At 44.6% G+C, this 21708-nt stretch overlaps 1 protein-coding gene across 1 annotated transcript in view; it reads right to left on the minus strand.

The window, feature by feature from the left end:
• LOC111966726 (von Willebrand factor A domain-containing protein 5B1-like) overlaps positions 1-21322 on the minus strand; it is a 68302-nt gene extending 46980 nt beyond the window's left edge. Inside the window, exons 1-10 of the mRNA XM_023991610.2 lie at positions 21041-21322; positions 17627-17774; positions 17227-17388; positions 16730-16952; positions 14078-14235; positions 13720-13851; positions 10734-10858; positions 8916-9092; positions 2641-2751; positions 1945-2147 (exon numbers count right to left, since the gene is read on the minus strand). Of these exons, the coding sequence (XP_023847378.1) occupies positions 1945-2147; positions 2641-2751; positions 8916-9092; positions 10734-10858; positions 13720-13851; positions 14078-14235; positions 16730-16952; positions 17227-17388; positions 17627-17765 (1430 nt within the window). The 5' untranslated portion in view covers positions 17766-17774; positions 21041-21322. The remainder of the gene's footprint in view (positions 1-1944; positions 2148-2640; positions 2752-8915; positions 9093-10733; positions 10859-13719; positions 13852-14077; positions 14236-16729; positions 16953-17226; positions 17389-17626; positions 17775-21040) is intronic.
• Between the last annotated feature and the right edge of the window lie 386 nt (positions 21323-21708).

Here is a 21708-nt window from a genome sequence, read left to right on the forward strand (position 1 = left end):
AAAACAAGAGAGAGATTGCTTTGATGCACTCTGTACTGACCTTCGCCTTCCCTGGAAAAATGGGAATAGCCGGGGTTTTTTGGGGGAACAGGGCCCCCCAAGTTGGGGGGGGGCCTTTTGGGGGGTTTTGGGGTTTTGTTGTCCATTGATGATCTTTATGGCCTTCCTGTGACATCGGGTGGTGTAGGTGTCCTGGAGGGCAGGTAGTTTGCCTCCGGTGATGCGTTCTGCAGACCTCACTACCCTCTGGAAGAGCCTTACGGTTGTGGGGGAGCAGTTGCCGTACCAGGCGGTGATACAGCCCGACAGGATGCTTCGATTGTGCATCTGTAGAAGTTTGTGAGTGCTTTTGGTGACAAGCCGAATTTCTTCAGCCTCCTGAGGTTGAAGAGGCGCTGCTGCGCCTTCTTCACAACGCTGTCTGTGTGGGTGGACAATTCAGTTTGTCCGTGATGTGTACACCGAGGAACTAAAAACTTTCCACCTTCTCCACTACTGACCCGTCGATGTGGATAGGGGGGTGCTCCCTCTGCTGTTTCCTGAAGTCCACAATCATCTCCTTTGTTTTGGTTGACGTTGAGTGTGAGGTTATTTTCCCTGACACCACACTCCGAGGGCCCTCACCTCCTCCCTGTAGGCCGTCTCGTCGTTGTTGGTAATCAAGCCTACCACTGTAGTGTCATCCGCAAACTTGATGAATTGAGTTGGAGGGTGCATGGCCACGCAGTCGTGGGTGAACAGGGAGTACAGGAGAGGGCTCAGAACGCACCCTTGTGGGGCCCAGTGTTGAGGATCAGCGGGGTGGAGATGTTGTTACCTACCCTCACCACCTGGGGCGGCCCGTCAGGAAGTCCAGGACCCAGTTGCACAGGGCGGGGTCGAGACCCAGGGTCTCGAGCTTGATGACGAGTTTGGAGGGTACTATGGTGTTAAATGCTGAGCTGTAATCGATGAACGCATTCTCACATAGGTATTCCTCTTGTCCCAGATGGGTTAGGGCAGTGTGCAGTGTGGTTGCGATTGCGTCGTCTGTGGACCTATTGGGTCGGTAAGCAAATTGGAGTGGGTCTAGGGTGTCCGGTAGGGTGGAGGTGATATGGTCCTTGACTAGTCCCTCAAAGCACTTCATGATGACGGAAGTGAGTGCTACGGGCGGTAGTCGTTTAGCTCAGTTACCTTAGCTTCTCTTGGGAAAGGAACAATGGTGGCCTCTTGAAGCATGTGGGACAACGCAGACTGGATAAGGATTGATTGAATATGTCCGTAAACACACAGCCAGCTGGTCTGCGCATGCTCTGAGGACGCGGCTGGGAATGCCGTCTGGCCTGCAGCCTTGCGAGGGTTAACACGTTTAAATGTTTTACTCACCTCGGCTGCAGTGAAGGAGAGCCCGCAGGTTTATGGTAGCGGGCCGTGTCAGTGGCACTGTATTGTCCTCAAAGCGGGCAAAAAAGTTATTTAGCCTGTCTGGGAGCAAGACATCCTGGTCCGCGACGGGGMTGGTTTTCTTTTTGTAATCCGTGATAGACTGTAGACCCTGCCACATACCTCTTGTGTCTGAGCTGTTGAATTGCGACTCTATTTTGTCTCTGTACTGGGACTTAGCCATTTGTGTTGATATTAGTGGGCAGGGATCTCTACTTAAACATTATTGTATTTTGAAGAATTTCTAATACCTTTTAAGACTTTTTCTGGTAGATGTTATCTAAGACCCCTTTTTCTGTATGTTTATCCAGAAATCAAAGCCTTTACATAAGATGGAAAATGGATCTTAATTTCCCCAAAATATAGACTCTTAGCTTTCATTTGACACCCACTTTAATATGCTCCTATGACCTTCACATGTTGGTGCTCATGGGATCTTTTACATGGAAATACCATAATTTTGAATACGGTAGTCCATAGCAATTGGAGACAAGTTAAGTAAGTTGATGGTGTGTTAACCTGGTGTAGCGGGCATGGCTGCGGACCAGCTCGATGACCTTCCCTGTGTTGCTGACGGACCCATCTGTGAGCAGGAAGAGTATGCGTGGATGACCCGCGTGCATGGGCTGCCTCAGGATCCAGTTGAGTGGTGCCAGGATGTTGGTGCCGCCCATGTCAGCTCGGATCTTTCTGATGTACTCACAAGCCATGGTTACTGTTTCCTGAAGCATGGAGATGACAGGAGAGAAGCATTTTACTAGTCTTGAGTCTCTTGTGACAGACACTTGTAGCTACCCAGAGAAAAGACAGGGGGGAAGCATATTATAGCAGCATTTATTATAAGAATACACACAATAACATTTAGTCATCTAACAGAGGCAGACAAGTGTGTCTGTGAATTATAGTCGTACTCCGACTACATTTACAGTTTACCTTTTTTGTCATATAGCAGACGCTCTTATCCAGAACGACTTACTGGAGCAATTAGGGTTAAGAGCCTTGCTCAAGGGCACATCAACAGATTTTTCGAAACAGCTATTTTTTGGGTTACTGACCCGCCGCTCTTAATCACTATGCTACCTGTCACCCCTACCTGTACTACCTGTAGCTGTGAAATCTGTCACGCAAGATGAAGCATTTAGTAATAGAGATTTTATCACTGACATGCAGTTCAATAATATTGACCTGAAAAAAGAAACACTATGTTCTGCTTGCCTCATCATAGCTCTGACTGGTAGAAAACAGTGTTTTGAATGTGGAGCCAAAGCCGATGATGTTGAAGAGGCTGGCAGGCACAATGCTCTTCAGGATCACCACCATGGCATCCTGGGAACAGAACAGAAATGATAGAAACACAACGTCAATACGAAGGAGAGGAGAATGAGAAAAGAGGGAAAGAGAGAGAGAGAGCTGGAAATGAAAAGGAAAAAGAACAAGACAGGCAGACAAGGCGGTCAATCTTTAAGACACTCTCTAACAACCAGCCTTGTTCACCTGGCTGCAAGTGTTATTCTTGACCTTTAAACATTTTCGGCTGCGGCAGTATGACCAGATTACAACTTTATCTCCATCTTCTCTGTCAGCAGGCTAGTTACTATACACTGGAGAGCATCTTTGTGGTGCACTAGAGAAGTGCAACATAATCCATTGTGTTATTATTATTATTATCTCTTTGTGACAGAGGGACGGGCCAGTGTATTATTAGAAAGAGTATGCTCAATAACAACCATTCATTTCAAGTTTGGCTGTAATCATATTTCACTGTATTATGTTGTTGTTTTTTTACACCAAATTGTGTATTTAATACTTTTTCTTTGTGAATGTTTCATTTATTTATGACTGAAAAAAATCAAATCAAAGTTTATTGGTCATTTCAAGAACTGAAAGTTTCTTCAAGTGCAGTCGCAAAAATCATCAAGCGTTATGATGAAACTGGCTCTCATGAGGACCTCCACAGGAAAAGAAGACACAGCGTTACCTCTGCTGCAGAGGATAAGTTCATTAAAGTTACAAGCCTCAGAAATTGCAGCCCAAATAAATGCTTCACACAGTTCAAGTAACAGACACATCTCAACATCAACTGTTCAGAGGAGACTGCGTGAATCAGGCCTTCATGGTCGATTTGCTGCAAAGAAACCACTACTAAAGGACATCAATCAGAAGAAGAGACTTGCTTGGGCCAAGAAACATGAGCAATGGATGTTAGACCGGTGGAAATCTGATGAGTCAAAATTTGAGATTTTTTGTTCCAACCGCCGTGTCTTTGTGAGACGCAGAGTAGGTGAAAGGATGATCTCAGCATGTGTGGTTCCAATCGTGATGAAGGGAGGAGGAGGTGTGATGGTGCTTTGCTGGTGCCACTGTCAGTGAGTTTAAAAAAAAAATTCAAGGCACACTTAACCAGCATGGCTACCACAGCATTCTGCAGCGATACGCCATCCCACCTGGTTTGCGCTTAGTGGGACTATCATTTGTTTTCAACAGGACAATCACCCAACACACCTCCAGGCTATGTAAGGGCTATTTGAACAAGAAGGAGAGGGATGGAGTGCTGCATCAGATGACCTGGCCTCCACAATGACCCAATTGAGATAGTTTGGGATGAGGTGAACCGCAGAGTGAAGGAAAAGCAGTCAACAAGTGCTCAGCGTATGTGAGAACTCCTTCAAGACTGTTGGAAAAGCATTCCAGGTGAAGCTGGTTGAGAGAATGCCAAGAGTGTGCAAAGCTGTCATCAAGGCAAAGGGGTGTGTAATAGGTGTGTGTTGGCTGCAGGGAAGTCAGGCTCAGGAGAACGAACTTGCTAAATGACTTAAATGTAAATGTAAATGTAATAAACGGAGTCGTTTAATAAGTGCTCTTCTCGCCAGGGACCCTTTGCACACATCAACAACTGACACCAACGAAGCATCGTTACCCATCGCGCCACAAAAGCCACGGCCCTTACAGAGCAAGGGGAACAACTACTTCAAGGTCTCAGAGCGCGTGACGTAACCGATTGAAACGCTATTAGCGCGCACCACCGCTAACTAGCTAGCCATTTCACATTGGCTACACTCACCTCCCTTTTGACCTCCTCCTTTTCCGCAGCAACCAGTGATCCGGCTCAAAAGCATCAATGTAACAGTATAGCTTCTGTCCCTCTCCTCGCCCCTACCTGGGCTTAAACCAGGGACCCTCTGCACACAGACAACAGTCACCCACGAAGCTTCGTTACCCACGCTATTAGCGTTTCAAAAACCAAAATATATAAAAAATAACAAAGTGGGTACAAAACCCGTCGCACACCAACACATACTAGCACAATCACATACAATCTCCGACAAGGACATGAGGGGAAACAGAGGGTTAAATACACAACATGTAATTGGTGGGATTGGAACCAGGTGTGAAGGAAGACAAGACAAAACCAATGGAAAATAAAAAATGGATCAGTGATGGCTAGAAGATCGGTGACGTCGACCGCCAAACACCGCCCGAACAAGGAGAGGGACCGACTTCGGCGGAAGTCGGCACCGACCTCGGGGACGCCCCGGAGGGCGAGGCGCAGGGCAATCCGGATGGAGACGGTGGAAATCTCGCAGCATAGAAGGATCCAACACGTCCTCCACCGGAACCCAGCATCTCTCCTCCGGACCATACCCCTCCCAGTCCACGAGGTACTGAAGGCCCCTCGCCCGACATCTCGAATCCAGTATGGAATGAACGAAAGTACGCCGGGGCCCCCTCGGGCGGAGGAACCTCCCGTACCTCAGACTCCTGGAGCGGGCCAGCCACCACCGGCCTGAGGAGAGACACATGGAACGAGGGGTTAATGCGGTAATTGGGGGGAAGCTGTAACCTGTAACATACTTCGTTCACTCTCCTCAGGACTTTAAATGGCCCCACAAACCGCGGACCCAGCTTCCAACAGGGCAGGCGGAGGTGCAGGTTTCGGGTCGAGAGCCAGACCCGGTCCTTACTGTGGTGACGGTCTGCGCCCACTTTCTGGCGCAGTACGGGGCGCTGAAGGGGGACATGGGCGGCCGCCCATGTTTCCTCCACGCGCAGGAACCAGTCGTCCACCACAGGAGCCTCATCCTGACTCTGATGCCAAGGAGACAGAACCGGCTGATACCCCAATACACACTGGAAGGGAGAAAGGTTAGTGGAGGAGTGGTGGAGTGAGTTCTGGGACATCTCTGCCCAGGGCACGAACGCTGCCCACTCCCCCGGCCGGTCCTGGCAATGAGACCGCAGAAACCTACCCACATCCTGATTAACTCTCTCCAACTGCCCGTTACTCTCGGGGTGAAAACCTGAGGTAAGGCTGACCGAGACCCCCAGACGTTCCATGAACGCCTTCCAGACCCTCAACATGAACTGGGGACCCCGATCAGACACTATATCCTCAGGCACCCCGTAGTGCCGGAAGACGTGTGTAAATAGAGCCTCCGCAGTCTGTAGGGCCGTAGGGAGACCGGGCAACGGGACGGGACGACAGAACTTAGAAAAACAATCCACAACGACCAGGATCGTGGTGTTACCCTGTGAAGGAGGAAGATCAGTCAGGAAATCCACCGACAGTTGCGACCATGGCCGTTGTGGAACGGGTAAGGGTTGTAACCTACCTCTGGGCAGGTGTCTAGGAGCCTTGCACTGGGCGCACACCGAGCAGGAGGAAACATAAACCCTCATGTTCTTAGCTAAAGTGGGCCACCAGTACTTCCCACTAAGACAGTCCACCGTCCCACCGATACCAGGATGACCAGAGGAGGGTGACGTATGGGCCCAATAGATCAGCCGGTCGCGGACAGCAGACGGAACGTACAGATGCCCAGCTGGACACTGAAGGGGAGCGGGCTCTTTACACAACGCCTGCTCAATGTCCGCGTCCAGCTCCCACACTACCGGTGCCACCAGGCAAGAGGCCGGGAGTATGGGAGTGAGATCCATGGGCCGCTCCTCTGTGTCATACAGCCGGGACAATGCATCTGCCTTAACGTTCTGAGAGCCTGGTCGGTAGGAAAGGGTAAACACAAAACGGGTGAAAAACCTTGCCTGGCGAGGGTTCAGTCTCCTCGCCGCCCGGATGTACTCCAGATTGCGGTGGTCAATCCAGATGAGAAAAGGGTGTTTAGCCCCCTCAAGCCAATGTCTCCACACCTTCAAGGCCTTGACGACAGCCAACAGCTCCCGGTCCCCCACATCATAGTTTCGCTCCGCCGGGCTGAGCTTCTTCGAGAAGAATGCACAGGGGCGGAGCTTATGTGGCGTACCCGAGCGCTGAGAGAGCACCGCTCCTATCCCAGCCTTGGACGCGTCCACTATGAACGCCAAAGAGGGATCCGGATGGGCCAACACGGGAGCCGAGGTAAACAGAGCCCTCAGGTGACTAAAAGCCCTGTCCGCCTCAGCTGACCACTGCAAGCACACCGAGCCCCCCTTCAGCAGTGAGGTAAATGGAGCCGCCACCTGACCAAAACTATGGATAAACCTCCGGTAGTAGTTGGCAAACACTAAGAACCGCTGCACCTCCTTTACCGTGGTGGGAGTCGGTCAATTATGTCGTGACAGGTGGCTACTTTGAATTTTCTCATACTGCATACTGTTTTGCCCATTTAACCTCTGAACGGCACACCTACACAATCCATGTTTCAATTGTCTCAAGGCTTAAAAATCCTTCTTAAACCCATCTCCTCCCCTTCATCTACACTGATTGAAGTGGATTTAACAGGTGACATCAATAAGGTATCATAGCTTTTATATGAATTCACCTGGTCAGTCTATGTCATGTTTTATTTACACTCAGTGTATAATGGTGAAGAGAAAGTAAATCCTGTCATTTCTGTGTTGCTATGACAAAAAGTTGACAGAAATTACATGATTTCCTTTCTTTTACAACCCTCCTCTGACCCATTAAGTAACAGTAATGGCATTTTCTCTGTCATAAAGCATGCACGTATGAAGCACTTGTTATATGTAATGGACTTTCTTCATGACATGCAACAATACAGAGAAAGTGGATAGAGAATGTTATTGCAGAGATTGATTAGAGAGTCAGCTCACAGGAAACGTGTCAATTTCAAGTCGTTGTGTCATAGAAAATCTCCACTGTTCTTTCTCCCATTTTCAAAGGTGCTATCAAATTGGTGCTCGCTAGCATTTTGGGGTCACTGGCATTTTGGTGTCATAGAAATCTCTCTTTCTCCTTATATTCAGTCAAAGATGCTATCAAATTGGGGCCTGGCATTTTGGGGGAGTTTCTGGCAGATCAAAGAAACCGAGGAGAAATGATTTCATCATCATCGGACTGGCTGGGCCAGGTCAGGTCAGACCGATCCCCCCTCAGGAGAGTAAAAAGATTTGTCATGGGTCCTCAGATCCTCAAAAGATTTTACAGCTGCACCCGAGAGCATCCTGACGGGCTGCATCACTGCCTGGAATGGCAACTGCTCGGCCTCCGACCACAAGGCACTACAGAGGGTAGTGCGTAAGGCCCAGTACATCATCGGGGCCAAGCTTCCTGCCATCCAGGACCTCTATACCAGGCGGTGTCAGAGGAAGGCCCTAAAAATCGTCAAAGACTCCAGCCACCCTAGTCATAGACTGTTCTCTCTACTACCGCACGGCAAGCGGTACCGGAGCGCCAAGTCTAGGTCCAAGAGGCTTCTAAACAGCTTCTACCCCCAAGCCATTAGACTCCTGAACAGCTAATCAAATGGCTACCCAGACTATTTGCACCGCCCCACTACACTGCTGCTACTCTCTGTTATTATCTATGCATAGCCACTTTAACAACCCTACCTGCATGTACATATTTATCTCAAATACCTCGACACCGGTGCACCCGCACATTGACACATTGACTCTGTACCGGTACCCCCTGTATATAGCCCCGCCATTGTTATTTACTGCTGCTCTTTAAAAAAAAAGAAATCTTCTCTCTTACTTTTTTTTACTTTTTATTTTTTAGGTATTTTCCTAAAACTGCATCATTGGTTAAGGGCTTGTAAGCATTTCACTGTAAGGTCTACACCTGTTGTATTCGGCGCATGTGACAAATAAAATGTGATTTAAGTCAGGCTTTGGGGTGTCAGAGGGAGAGGATGCCCATCTCTCCCCAATCAGAAGATTTCTGAGTATGAGTCACGCTTCCCTGCTGTGCGTGACAGACCAACAGGGGTTAGTCAAACATCACCACTCTCAGCCCAGTCCAATCATGTAACATTACAGTCAGATGCACTGGAAATAAAGGCTGAGCTGAGATGAGTTTCCATTGACCTTTCCATCAAATTACCAGTGAGTCATTGAGTCATTAATAGCACATCTTACATATCTAATTAGTAAACTATGTTATTCCTTCATAATTCATTCCATTACTTTAGTTGTCCATAAGTCTCCATCCTCCAGGTTTAGTTTTGCGAAACTACTCAGTTCATTATGTTTATGCCCTTATTAAGAATAGATTACGAATGGGTTTTCAATGTGTTATGAAGTCATGACAGTACCTTGACACAGCTGATGTTGACCCCGCTCATGCTCCCACTGCGGTCGATGAGGAAGATGAACTCTCCATGCACCTTCCTCAGGTCAGAGGTCATGGACTTGAGGTCTGGGCAGAAGTTGAGCATAACCGCAGGGTTGTGGAGGATGTCCTTGTGGAGACGCTTACGAATGATATCCACCTTCACTTTGCCACATGGTCAGAGGATAACATGGTGAGAGGATACCATGGCCAGAAGATAACATGGTCAGAGAATAACATGGTCAGACAATAACATGGTCAGAGCATAACATGGTGAGAGGATAACATGGTGAGAGGATAATGTGGTCAGAGCATAACATGGTGAGAGGATAACATGGTCAGAGGATAACATGGTCAGAGGATAACATGGTCAGAGGATAACATGGTCAGAGGATAACATGGTGAGAGGATAACATGGTCAGAGGATAACATGGTCAGAGGATAACATGGTCAGAGGATAACATGGTCAGAGGATAACATGGTCAGACAATAACATGGTCAGAGGATACAGTAAGAAAAGTATTAAAGAAAGAGAATGAGATCACATCATGCAAGCTTTGAATAAAAGCAATATTCACATACAGCAATGACTTTGTACATGTCATTTTTTTATACATATCTTACATATCACATCTGATAAGAAAATAATTATAATTTTATTAAACTTAGCTATAGCTCTACAAGGCAGCGTTCCCCTAAACTACAACACAGCTGTTTCCTTCATGCTAAGATCCATTAGATACGTAGATCTAACACTAAAATATTCTCCATACGGAACATTTTTGATAAGCTGATTTCAGCTATGCTTCTTAAATAGAAATGTACAATTCAAGGAAGTTACGGTTGGGAATTTGTTTTTAATGACACCCAAATGATTTGAAAGAGAAAGGACACTCAATCAACTGGTGCATGTGTTCTTGCAGGTAGAAATTCCAAGCAGAACACTGAGGACCTTTTGTGGTTTCCATAGTAACCCCTTTTAATCCCACACATCATTTTAGGCTAAGTGTCCTCTCTCTCCCTCCCATTGAGGTCTACTGGTCACTTAAAGATGTAATTGTATCTACCACCGTAGTGCCATTCAGACATGTGGAGAATAAGGTACAATCTGTACCGACACGATTTCACCTCAAGAAAAATAATAAACTCACCATTCAAACAACATACTGTAACTCCAATGTGTATCATTCATGTGTGGTTTTAAAATGATCTCAGAGAGGTTGAAATAAATAAATTGCTTTCATATAATAATAATGGACACAGGAATACTGGAATGCACTACTAATACAGGCCAAACCAGGTCTAACAAATCACACAAAACTGGCAAAAGGTGTGGATACGCAGCCCTTACGAAAAATAAATTGCAGTCAGAGTGCAGTATAACTGCAGTACACTGTAGTATGACTGTAGTTAGTGTGCAGTATAACTGCAGTACACTGTTGTATAACTGTAGTCAGAGTGCAGTATAACTGCAGTACACTGTAGTATAAATGTAGTTAATGTGCAGTATAACTGCAGTATGCTTCAAGTACTGCGTCGAAAATACCACAGTCGACTGCAGTTACTGCACTTTTACTTTAGTTTCAAAACTGCTATATTTTCTTATAAGAGAGGTCTCATTATCTGTTGTTATTGAATATTCATGATGCTATATGCTTGTCTCCTCTAATTATAAGCAGCATCTTGCCATTTTACAAAGCCTCTTTAATCTATATGAGTCCTCTCAGACAGCTGCCTCTTTGTCACTCAATAAGGCTACTGGGTAAGACGCAGATCACATCAGATCAGATGCAGCACTCACTTTCTTTTCATTACTGGAGTCCTTCTTCATGGCCTTGATGTAGTCACTCTTCCCTGTGAGGTGTTCATCGTACTCCTCCAGTGTCATGTCTCCATCCTCAATCAGCACAAGAGGCAGATGAGGATCTAGTAGGAAACAATGGACACTAGACTAATATGGTACAGTATCACCTTGACAACAAGCAGGTTTCAGTATGAGCCATAACACTGATAGAAGGGTACAATACGCAATTCCTGCAAACACCTGTCAGAGAAAAGGCAGACGTGGCCAAGTAGTATATATTTCTGTCACAGACTAATCTCGGTTAACCCATAACTAAAGTCTTGCGTAATTGGTCAGGTGCTCAATTAAGTTCTGGGTGTTAAAAGAAGTGATAGAACGAGGAGCGGAACAGTAACGAAGAGCTCCTCCCACTCTCTTTGCAAGTTACGGGCAAGTCTATGGGCCAAATGTCCCCTCCCCTTCCAAAATAAAAAAAATGCTAATACTTGCGAAATCGTGATATGTACTGAGCACAGGAACAATGCTGCTTGTTATCTCACGCATCCCGTTTTATCATGACAGATATATGGTACCATTTATGCTTACGTAGTCTGTCCATGAGTGATTAGTCACAGACTGAGGTCCCTCTTGGATTTTGATTCCAGAGAAATGCTGTGGCTGTCAAGTCAATATGCCAGCTCCACTACTGTGATTGAAAGTGCTTTGCTATTTTCTGCTCATATTCTTCTCTCCACAGGCATCCATCAATACATCTCTCTGCAGTGAAGTTCATGGCGAGCTGTTTTTATTGACCATTTAGTAAATCAAGCTTTTGATGAAAACCGTCCAACAGTCACTTTTCAAAATCATTTTAAGTTAATTTCACTATACTGAGGGAAAACTGCTTCCGGCAAGCACTCCATACATCTCTCTATTGCCATGGCCATCTGGTTGTGCTCAGCAGTCTCCTTGATGAGATTGAAACCCCAGTCCCACAGTGGACTGAATTGAATTGCACAGCAAGCCACTGTCCCCAGGGCCGTTTGTAAACAAAGCCCTCTCTTTAGAGCCTTATTGGACAAGCAATCTGGGGACTCATTCCTGTCTCTGGGAGACAACTGGCTCAGGCAGAGATTAAGACAACCAGGAGAGGACTAAGATAGAGAAAGAGAGAGAAGGGAGGATGGGGGTTTAAAGAAAGAGAGAGAGAGAAGAAAATAAGGATAGAGAGAGAGAGATATACAGTATATACTGTAAATATACACTACCGGTCAAAAGTTTTATAACACCTACTCATTCAAGGGTTTTTCTTTATTTTTACTATTTGTTTTATTGTAGTAGTTTAGACATCAAAACTATGAAATAACATATGGAATCATGATAAGATAGCGCCGAAGAGGATGGATGATGTTTTACCAACTGTGCTATTTTGTTAGTTTTTCTGCGTTGTTTGTAACTAGTTTTTTTACTTATTTTGTACAAAATGTTTCTGCTACCATCTCTTATGACCGAAAATAACTTCTGAACATCAGAACAGCGATTACTCACCTCGAACTGGAAGAAGCTTTTTCCTTTTTCCTTTAATGAGTCCGACAAGAAGGATATACTGCTTTCCCCAGAACAGGCCCAAATCACTGTCATTTCCGTGAAGAAAAGACGGAGGAAAAAGGGTCGCAGGTCGGGCTGCCTTCTGAGAATCCGTAGGCGAACGAGTAAACTCCCACTGCCATCCGTTCTATTGGCTAACGTGCAATCATATCGAAAATAAAATGTATGACCTACGATTAAGATTATCCTACCAACGGGACATTAAAAACTGTAATATATTATGTTTCATCGAGTCGTGGCTGAACGACGACACAGATAATATAGAGCTGGAGGGATTTTCCATTCACCGGCAGAACAGAGAAGCTACGTCTGGTAAGACGAGGGGTGGGGGTGTGTGTCTATTTGTCAATAACAGCTGGTGCGCGATGTCTAGTATTAGACATCTATCTACCAAGAGAGTTCTCATCTATATTATTTGTAGCCGTCTATTTACAACCGCAGACCGATGCTGGCACTAAGACCGCACTCAACCAACTCTATAAAGCCATAATCAAATAAGAAAAAGCTCATCCAGAAGCGGCGCTCCTAGTGGCCGGGGACTTTAATGCAGGCAAACTTAAATCATGTTTACCACATTTCTACTAGCATGTCACATGTGCAGCCAGAGGGGAAAAAAACTCTAGACCACCTTTACTCCACACACAGAGACACGTACAAAGCTCTCCCTCACCCTCCATTTGGCAAATCTGACCATAATTCTATCCTCCTCATTCCTGCTTACAAGCAAAAACTAAAGCAGGAAGCACCAGTGACTCGCTCAATACGGAAGTGGTCAGATGACGCGGATGCTATGCTACAGGACTGTTTTGCTAGCACAGACTGGAATATGTTCCGGGATTCATCCAATGGCGTTGAGGAGTATACCACCTCAGTCATCGGCTTCATCAATAAGTGCCTCAACGACATCATCCCCACAGTGACCGTATGTACATATCCCAACCAGAAGCCATGGATTACAGGCAACATCCACATCGAGCTAAAGGCTAGAGCTGCCGCTTTCAAAGAGCGGGACACTAATCCGGACACTTATAAGAAATCCCACTATGCCCTCAGACGAAGGCTGATGACTCAACTCCCGTGTGATCTGATGAACTGTCCACATATAAATAACAGGGCGAATTGTTTGCAGCGGATAGTCAATGATTTTCCCACTAGCACTGACTTTGCTGATGAATACTTTGTTGAGGGAAAATGTACATGATACGATTGTGATGTGTCATTGTCTCACTTAGCTATCCAGTCGCTCTGTATAAGAGCATCTGCTAAATGACTAAAAAGTAAAATGTAACACTGGCCTATTCTGTGTATGTGATATTGTATTTGAAGAGGCGTGAGTAATGGTAGTCCCTGGCAGGCTGAATGGTGGGTGGTGTGTCCACAACAGTACAGTACCCACCACTGGGGTAGATGATGATCTCCACAGGGCAGTCGTAGGTGTACTTGTCAGCCAGTGTGATGACGACGCTGGTGGCTGAGCGGGCCAGGGGGTCTGCGTCGGCCCGGATGGCATGAGAGGGGCTTTCCACACCTGCACAAAGACACCTCTAAAGCATCTACAGTGTAGAATAAACAGTGGAATCACATGAAAATACTAGAACAAGATATCACAAAAAAACTCAAATTAATCTTGTTTGTGTGAACAGAGGTAGCTTTGTACTCATAGAGGAAAGATGTCTGTTGGTCAGTGGAACATAAATTGTAATATAGTACAAATAAACTGCAATGTGTAGATGGTTGTATGTTGTGTCTCTGACCTGCAAGGAGATACGGGGCTCTGATTTCCAGCTGGAAGCTAAACTCATAGTCAATGGAGTTGATGGCCTCTTCCTCCAGCAGCTGAGCCATGTACAGCTGGGGGGTGATAGGAGTCTGCTCATTTGGATCCAGGGCACAATTATGCCTGCTGTCCCTCCTGTGCCAGAAAATACCACAATAGAAAATCATAGTCATTTAATTCATAGTCTTGTTGTCACATCTACTCCCGCTCCTCCCCTCCGGCTTCAACGTTGCCGGTTTACTAACCACCGGTCCTGGGAACCATCATTACACGGACCTGGCATTCATCATTAAGCACACCTGGACTCCATTACCTCACTCATTACCTCCCCTTTATCTGACACTGACTTAGGTTCTTTCCCCAGGCATTATTGTTTCTGTTGTTCATGTCTAGATGCTACTCCTATGTTGTATCATTCCATGTTTTTTATATTAAACTTACCACCTGCTTCTCTACTCCCAGCGTCTACGTTACACTTGTCCACCAATCGGCTATCTCTCTGTCTGTGTTATTATAATTTTTTTTATTGAACCTTTATTTAACTAGGCAAGTCAGTTAAGAACATATTCTTATTTACAATGACGCTGGGCGACGCTGGGACGACGCTGGGCCAATTGTGCGCCGCCCTATGGGACTCCCAATCACGGCCGGTTGTGATACAGAGAGCAGCTCGCCTCCCTACCTCTGAGGAAGTACAGTTCCCGCTCAGCCCAGTCAAAACTGTTCGCTGCTCTGGCACCCCAATGGTGGAACAAACTCNCTTTTCAAATTTGTGCAAATCTTTCTAAAACAGAAAATGGACACAATTCAATGGATAGCAATCAACAAAGAGGTAAGAATATGTACAGTAGGCTATGAGAACATGTTGAAGGCTAGCTGTATTGGGTGCAGATGACTGAACTGCTCACTTTTGTGTCTGTGTCTGCAGGTATTCAGATGAGGCATACAAAGGTATGTCAGTTGGTATTGGTATGTTATGCAGAGCACATTTACCATCCTCCTCCCTTACCTCTTCAATGAATATCCCATAGGCCTCTACATTATGGACAAGGTATGTGTATGAAAACCATTATCAAAACAGTTTTTTTTTTATTCACACTTACCACAAAAACCAAAGTATGAATTCTGTTTTGTGCATGTTTTGTTAATCATCTGTATAATTTATGTTTTTTGGATTCATAGACTTCACTCTCCCTACTTCTCTGATGAATATCACAGGAAACCTGTTCGAGCACCATGCACTGCAAAATCATTCTGGCTATGGATACAGAGAACATCAACACGCCAGAGGATATACCCATTATACTTGGGGCTCTGCTGGGAGTTTACCTCATATTTTGATATTTTTATGCTGATTTGCCGCAAAAATCATAATAAACACTGACTACTAAAATATTGTGTTATTGTTGTTATTGTTATGTGTATTATTTATTTTTAGAGTGTGCTACTTACAGTACAACAGATGTGCAGTAATCAAAGGTTTTAGATCTTTGTAGAGTCTTACTGCCTCTGGTGCACTATGACATTGCTTTCAATCTATCATCAATATGTCCACTCTTATTTATAGAGTATATCTTGTGATCTCGACAAAACAACTGTTGTATTCTCGTGATCATGAGATAAATAAGTTGTGATCAACATAACGAGGGAAAACCCGTTTTATTCATATGTCCTCTCTGACTTCCGTAGGCAACAGCTCAGTGAAAGGGGAAAGTACATGTATTTACCTACCATGGGACCTAGAGTGGCCAGTAAAAGTCAGAGATGTAGTCAATTAGACACAGTTATCAGGTTTATCAAGGCATATTGATGTTTTTCTGTGATAAAGAGAACATTTTCATTCATATTAATTTTGAATCTCGTATTGGTTGACACAGCAAACAAGTTTTAGAAGAATGTAAACTCGCAGCACAAGTAAAATGTGTTAATCATAACCTGTAAACCCATACAGTGATCGGTTATAAATTAAAGATGCGATAAACGAAGAACACTATCTGAAGTGTTACCAAAACTCATTTACTCTTAATATGTGTCTTCCCGCTCAGCCCAGTCAAAACTGTTCGCTGCTCTGGCACCCCAATGGTGGAACAAACTCCCTCACGACGCCAGGTCAGCGGAGTCAATCACCACCTTCCGGAGACACCTGAAACCCCACCTCTTTAAGGAATACCTAGGATAGCATAAAGTAATCCTTCTAACCCCCACCCCCTTAAAAGAGTTAGATGCACTATTGTAAGTGGTTGTTCCACTGGATATCATAAGGTGAATGCACCAATTTGTAAGTCGCTCTGGATAAGAGCGTCTGCTAAATGACTTAAATGTAAAATGTAATACAGCCTGGATTCGAACCAGGGTGTCTGTAGTGACGCCTCTAGCACTGAGATGCAGTGCCTTAGACCGCTGTGCCACTCGGGAGCCCAACATTTGAAATAATTGATGTCTGATGCATGCATGCATGCTGTGAATAACTTAACCTCCAAGTTACCAGTTAAAGTTCAAGTTTCCTTTAAAGATCAAAATGGCACTATAGATATTTGATTTGGACAAGACAGCATTGACATTCAGCTGTGGCACAGTGATGATATTCAGTTGTGGTTATGATGATGACACTCTGTCACGGTATTCTTACGCTCTGTTGTGGAAGTTTGGGGAGAGTCCCTGCTCCTCGTTGATGGTCCTCTGGACCCTGGGGGTGCACACGGTGGGTGAGGTGACCCGGATACCCCCATTGGGCAGGGTGGGCAGCTCAGAGGAGGTGCTGACCAACACGTTGACCGTCTCCAGAGGGGGGATGACCCCCAGGTTCACCACCAAAACTGTCCTCTCCAAGTCCTCATCCAGCACAATATGTCCTGGATGAGGACAGAACAACTCACATAAATGAACAACTCACATAAATGGTAATGTTTTGTATTTTTCAGAGAAATGTTATCCTTATTGTTTAGACTAGGAATCAAGATAGTTGGACCCAAAACCACTAGCCTGGTCTCTGTTTGTGCTGTCTTTCCATCTCCTACTGTCATTGTCATACAAATGACCATAGGAGTTGGCAAGACAGTGCAAACAGATCTGGGACCAAACTACACAACCACTGACCACAGCACTTCACATGAGACCCATCCTTACCACTGCCACTCTGAAGGGCACCATTAGTTGTAGTGCAGCAATCAACGTAACAGTCATCAATCTTGGACTTGTCTTTGATTTGCACGGTTATTATCTGGTTGGAGATCATAGCTTCAAATCCCACCACGGTAGAGCATTCTTCCAGCGGGTAAATGAAGACACCTACATCAAATACAGTTAACATTAACCAGAGACAAACAGGCAATTAAGTAAAACAAACTAACTAACTAAACTAACTAAAAGTAATGATTGATATTGAGAAGCACTGTGGAAGCTCTGGAGGCTACCTCAGAGACAAGGGAAGGAAATTCAGAATCATAATTCTAAACACACTTGTATAAGGCCCCCAGAGAATGTTCATGATAACTTTTATATTTGTAATAACAAATGAGGTTCTCACCCTCAATAGGATTGTCCTCGAAGTTATTGTAGGTCATGGATGCTGTCAGGGCCAGGGTGTAACCTCTGACACAGGAAGTGATCTCGCAGACACTGAGAGGCAGAGCATTCTGACTCCCCTTGTTGATCAGGCCTGGCATGGTGAGTTTCTTTTCATTGCCAATCATAGACAGAGGGTAAAAAACATCATGTTCAGAATCTTTTTGAATAACTTGTACAATAATTCAACAAACAAGCAAACATCAGTATAAGTCTAGCTCTGATATCCTCACCCTTGCATTGTTGTCCAGCAATAACATCAAAGACAACAGTAAGGGCCTTTGTAGTGCCTTTGAAGTAGAATCATGTCTTTTGCTGTCCAGAATTCTGATCAGCAAAAACATTACATCCCTGCAGAGCAGGCCCAGACAATAAAACCACAGGAGAATTCAAACTATCAGTTCAGTCCTTGCATGCTTAGACTATGCTTAGACTACAAAGGTGATTGGTGAAAATGAAAACAAAAACATTAGAGAGAGATATTTTTAATGTAGTATGGTTGGGGGCCTCTGATCTACTGTACATGCAAGGCAAAGGCAGCAAGTGAAGACATATACATTTTTCAAGGTTATATTCAGGACACAACATTTCAAATTCCCACTATAGAAAAAGCATGACTCATCCATCAAACAGATGATCAACACCAAAGGTGCACTGGTCTGGTAGAATATTGCATGAATGAGGGTGCGAGATGAGATTGGGCTGTGAGAAGTGGACAATGCTTATGGCCGACCTGTATTTTCATGCAAATGTCATCCTACAGTGCATTCGGAAAGTATTCAGACCCCTTGACTTTTTCCACATTGTGTTACATTACAGCCTTGTTCTAAAATTGGTAAGATCGTTTTTTCCCCTCATCAATCTACACACAATAACACATAATGACAAAGCAAAAATAGGTTTTCAGACATTTCTGCAAATGTATATATAAAAAAAACTGAAATATCACATTTACATAAGTATTCAGACCCTTTACTCAGTACTTTGTTAAAGCACCTTTGGCAGAGATTACAGCCTTGAGTCTTCATTGGGTAGGACGCTACAAGCTTGGTATACCTATATTTGGGGAGTTTATCCCATTCCTCTCTGCAGATACTCTTAAGCTCTGTCCGTCTGGATGGGGAGCGTTGCTGCACAGCTATTTTCAGGTCTCTTCCAGAGATGTTCGATCGGGTTCAAGTCTGGGCCAGTCAAAGACAGAGACTTGTCCCGAAGCCACTCCTGTAGGAAGGTGAACCTTCGCTCCAGTCTGAGGTCCTGAGTGCTCTGGAACAGGTTTTCATCAAGAATCTCTCTGTACTTTGCTCCGTTCATCTTTGCCTTGATCCTGACTAATCTCCCAGTCCCTGCCGCTGAAAAACATCCCCATAGCATGATGCTGCCACCACCATGTTTCACCGTAGGGATGGTGCCAGGTTTCCTCCAGACGTGACGCTACGCATTCAGGCCAAAGAGTTCTCATGGTCTAAGAGTCTTTAGGTGCCTTTTGGCAAACTCCAAGTGAGCTGTCATGTGCCTTTCACTGAGAAGTGGCTTCCGTCCGGCCTTGGTTGGCCAGCTCTAGGAGAGTCTTGGTGGTTCCAAACTTCTTCCATTTAAGAATGATGGAGGCCCCTTTGTTCTTGGGGACCTTCAATGCTGCAGAAATGTTTTGGTATTCTTCCCCAGATCTGTGCCTCGACACAATCCTGTCTCGGAGCTCTACGGAAAATTCCTTCAACCTCATGGCCTGGTTTTTACTCTGACATGCACTGTCAACTGTGGGACCTTATATAGACAGGTGTGTGCCTTTCCAAATCATGTACAATCAATTTAATTTACCACAGGTGGACTCCAATGACGTTGTGGAAACATCTCAAGGATGATCAATGGAAACAGGATGCACTTATATTTTTTACATCTAAAAACCTGTTTTTGTTTTGTCATAATGGGGTATTGTGTGTAGATTGCTCAGAAAAATATAATATTTAATAGATTGTGGAATAAGGCTGTAATTTGATTTGATTTGATTTAACTTAACAAAATGTGGAAAAAGTCAAGGGGTCTGAATACTTTCCAAAGGCACTGTATATAGCAACCCAGACTTTATTATGTTGTGGTGTCCTGGGTTTCTGTTGTGTTCAGAGAGCCATACCCTGAGCCTCTAACACAGCCTTTATGCGTGGTGTTGTGACGACAGCAAATTTCCATAGAGACTGAGCCGTTGCCTGCCTGCTGATGATACTGGCCAGTGTCTCTCCAAACTAATATGCCAATATTAGTGGCTGTAAGACTACATACAGTACAATACTTAGACAGAGTGAAAAACTCCAAACTGCTCCTTCAGCCAAATAGTATTTTTGTGAATTATCTACATGATGGATCTCAAGATCATTGGTCTTCCTGACTCCCTGCCTGGACAAGATGACTGTCTGCTGTCATAATGCATCCACAATTTACAGGATCCATAATTCATTTAAAAAATATATTTTAAGTGTGCCACCTCCTCATACTAATTAATCAAAAGGAGGTTTTGGCTGGCCCGGCACAGGGTTGTCATTTAGTGAAAAGGAATAGGCCAGACAGATGCACCCACAGTGCTCACTGCGCACACCTGCTCTGCAATCAGTGTCAACAGTGCCACCACGTGTCCTAAGGGACACAAGATGGGAACAAGCAGATGCAGTGTCTTGTTCCTCTAAAATGCAACATCTCTCACATCACAATGCCATTATTCTTCCCTTATTCTAAAAACAAATTGAACAGCATAACTGGACTGTAAACTGTTTTAGCTGTGACAATACAGAAATGCATTGTGCAATCAGATTATTCAGCCTCATATTGATTAATAACCTATAATTAATAACCGTGATTAATAACCTAAATCTACTTTAAAAAATAATATAATATATCCAAAAATGAGAAGAGGAATAAAAATGTTGGGGCAAAATCATAAAATGTTCACAATTAAGTTGATTGATATTATGCCCTTTTCAATAATGGCAAAATCCTAAAGGTAATCCATTAGTGTTTGTCTCTTAATGGGAGTTTCTTTTTTCAGTCTGACAGGCTGTGATAATGAGTGTGTCCAAGTGACAGACCCCATAGACCCTCTCCTTGTCGTATGAATTGTCTTGAGCTCTTCAGAAAGGCTCATCCAAACATAGCCTAATATCATCCACATAGTCACCATACAGTACAGTCATGATAACACCACAATAACAGCAGCTTTCCAAGGAAACAGGTCAGAAATAACCATCTGTTGATAATACAGAATGGTTTGTATTGCTATTGCTGGATTTCATTGCTGGCTGATATAATTGCAAACATATCAATGCCAATATACAATATACATGCACAATATTCAGCAACAACTACAGAAATACTGAAGTCTTACCTTTCATTTGTGTAATTTGGGGGTGAGATGATGATTTCTGTCTTTTGGATACCCACTTTTCATGAAATATGTCCTTTTCGCCTCTATTTCTTTTCCATCCCTTTTTTCTTTCCTCTAGAGTATGTGGAAAATGCCAGCTACCAGAGGTGGGGAAATAAACTATTAATTAAATGTCTCTGGCTTTTCACAGAGGAACTAAACAAAAACAGAGAAGGACAGTGGACACTAGGCAGCAACCTTGGCAGCAATATAGTCAGCACAGCAACATGTGGTTATACAAAGTATCTCAGCTCAGTCTCTCCCCCCTCCCTGTGGCTGGAGTTAGAGGTTTTCACTGACTGGGAAAGAAAGGGAGAGAGAGAGAGAGAGAGAGACAGAGATACAGAGCGAGAAACCTGTGTAACAGATTAGCATTCCGCCCTCCCCTTCCCCTACTACTCCTCCCCTCTGCATTCATAGCATCAGCACCACCCACTCTCCTTCTTCCCTGCAATCGATGACGAGAGACCCCATTCATGCATCCTTTTTGATAGCTGGGGGATCAGACTAAATTAAATGCAACGCCAGGCGTGGAGAACAATAAATAGTGGGAGGGGGGAACATAAAGCTCTTCTCGCCTCCATCCAGGCATCAACCTTCCCCCTCACCAGTCCAGTGCTCTGTCTCTG

This window comes from Salvelinus sp. IW2-2015, linkage group LG7 (assembly GCF_002910315.2).
Source record: "Salvelinus sp. IW2-2015 linkage group LG7, ASM291031v2, whole genome shotgun sequence".
In the NCBI taxonomy this organism is placed as follows: Eukaryota; Metazoa; Chordata; class Actinopteri; order Salmoniformes; family Salmonidae; genus Salvelinus; species Salvelinus sp. IW2-2015.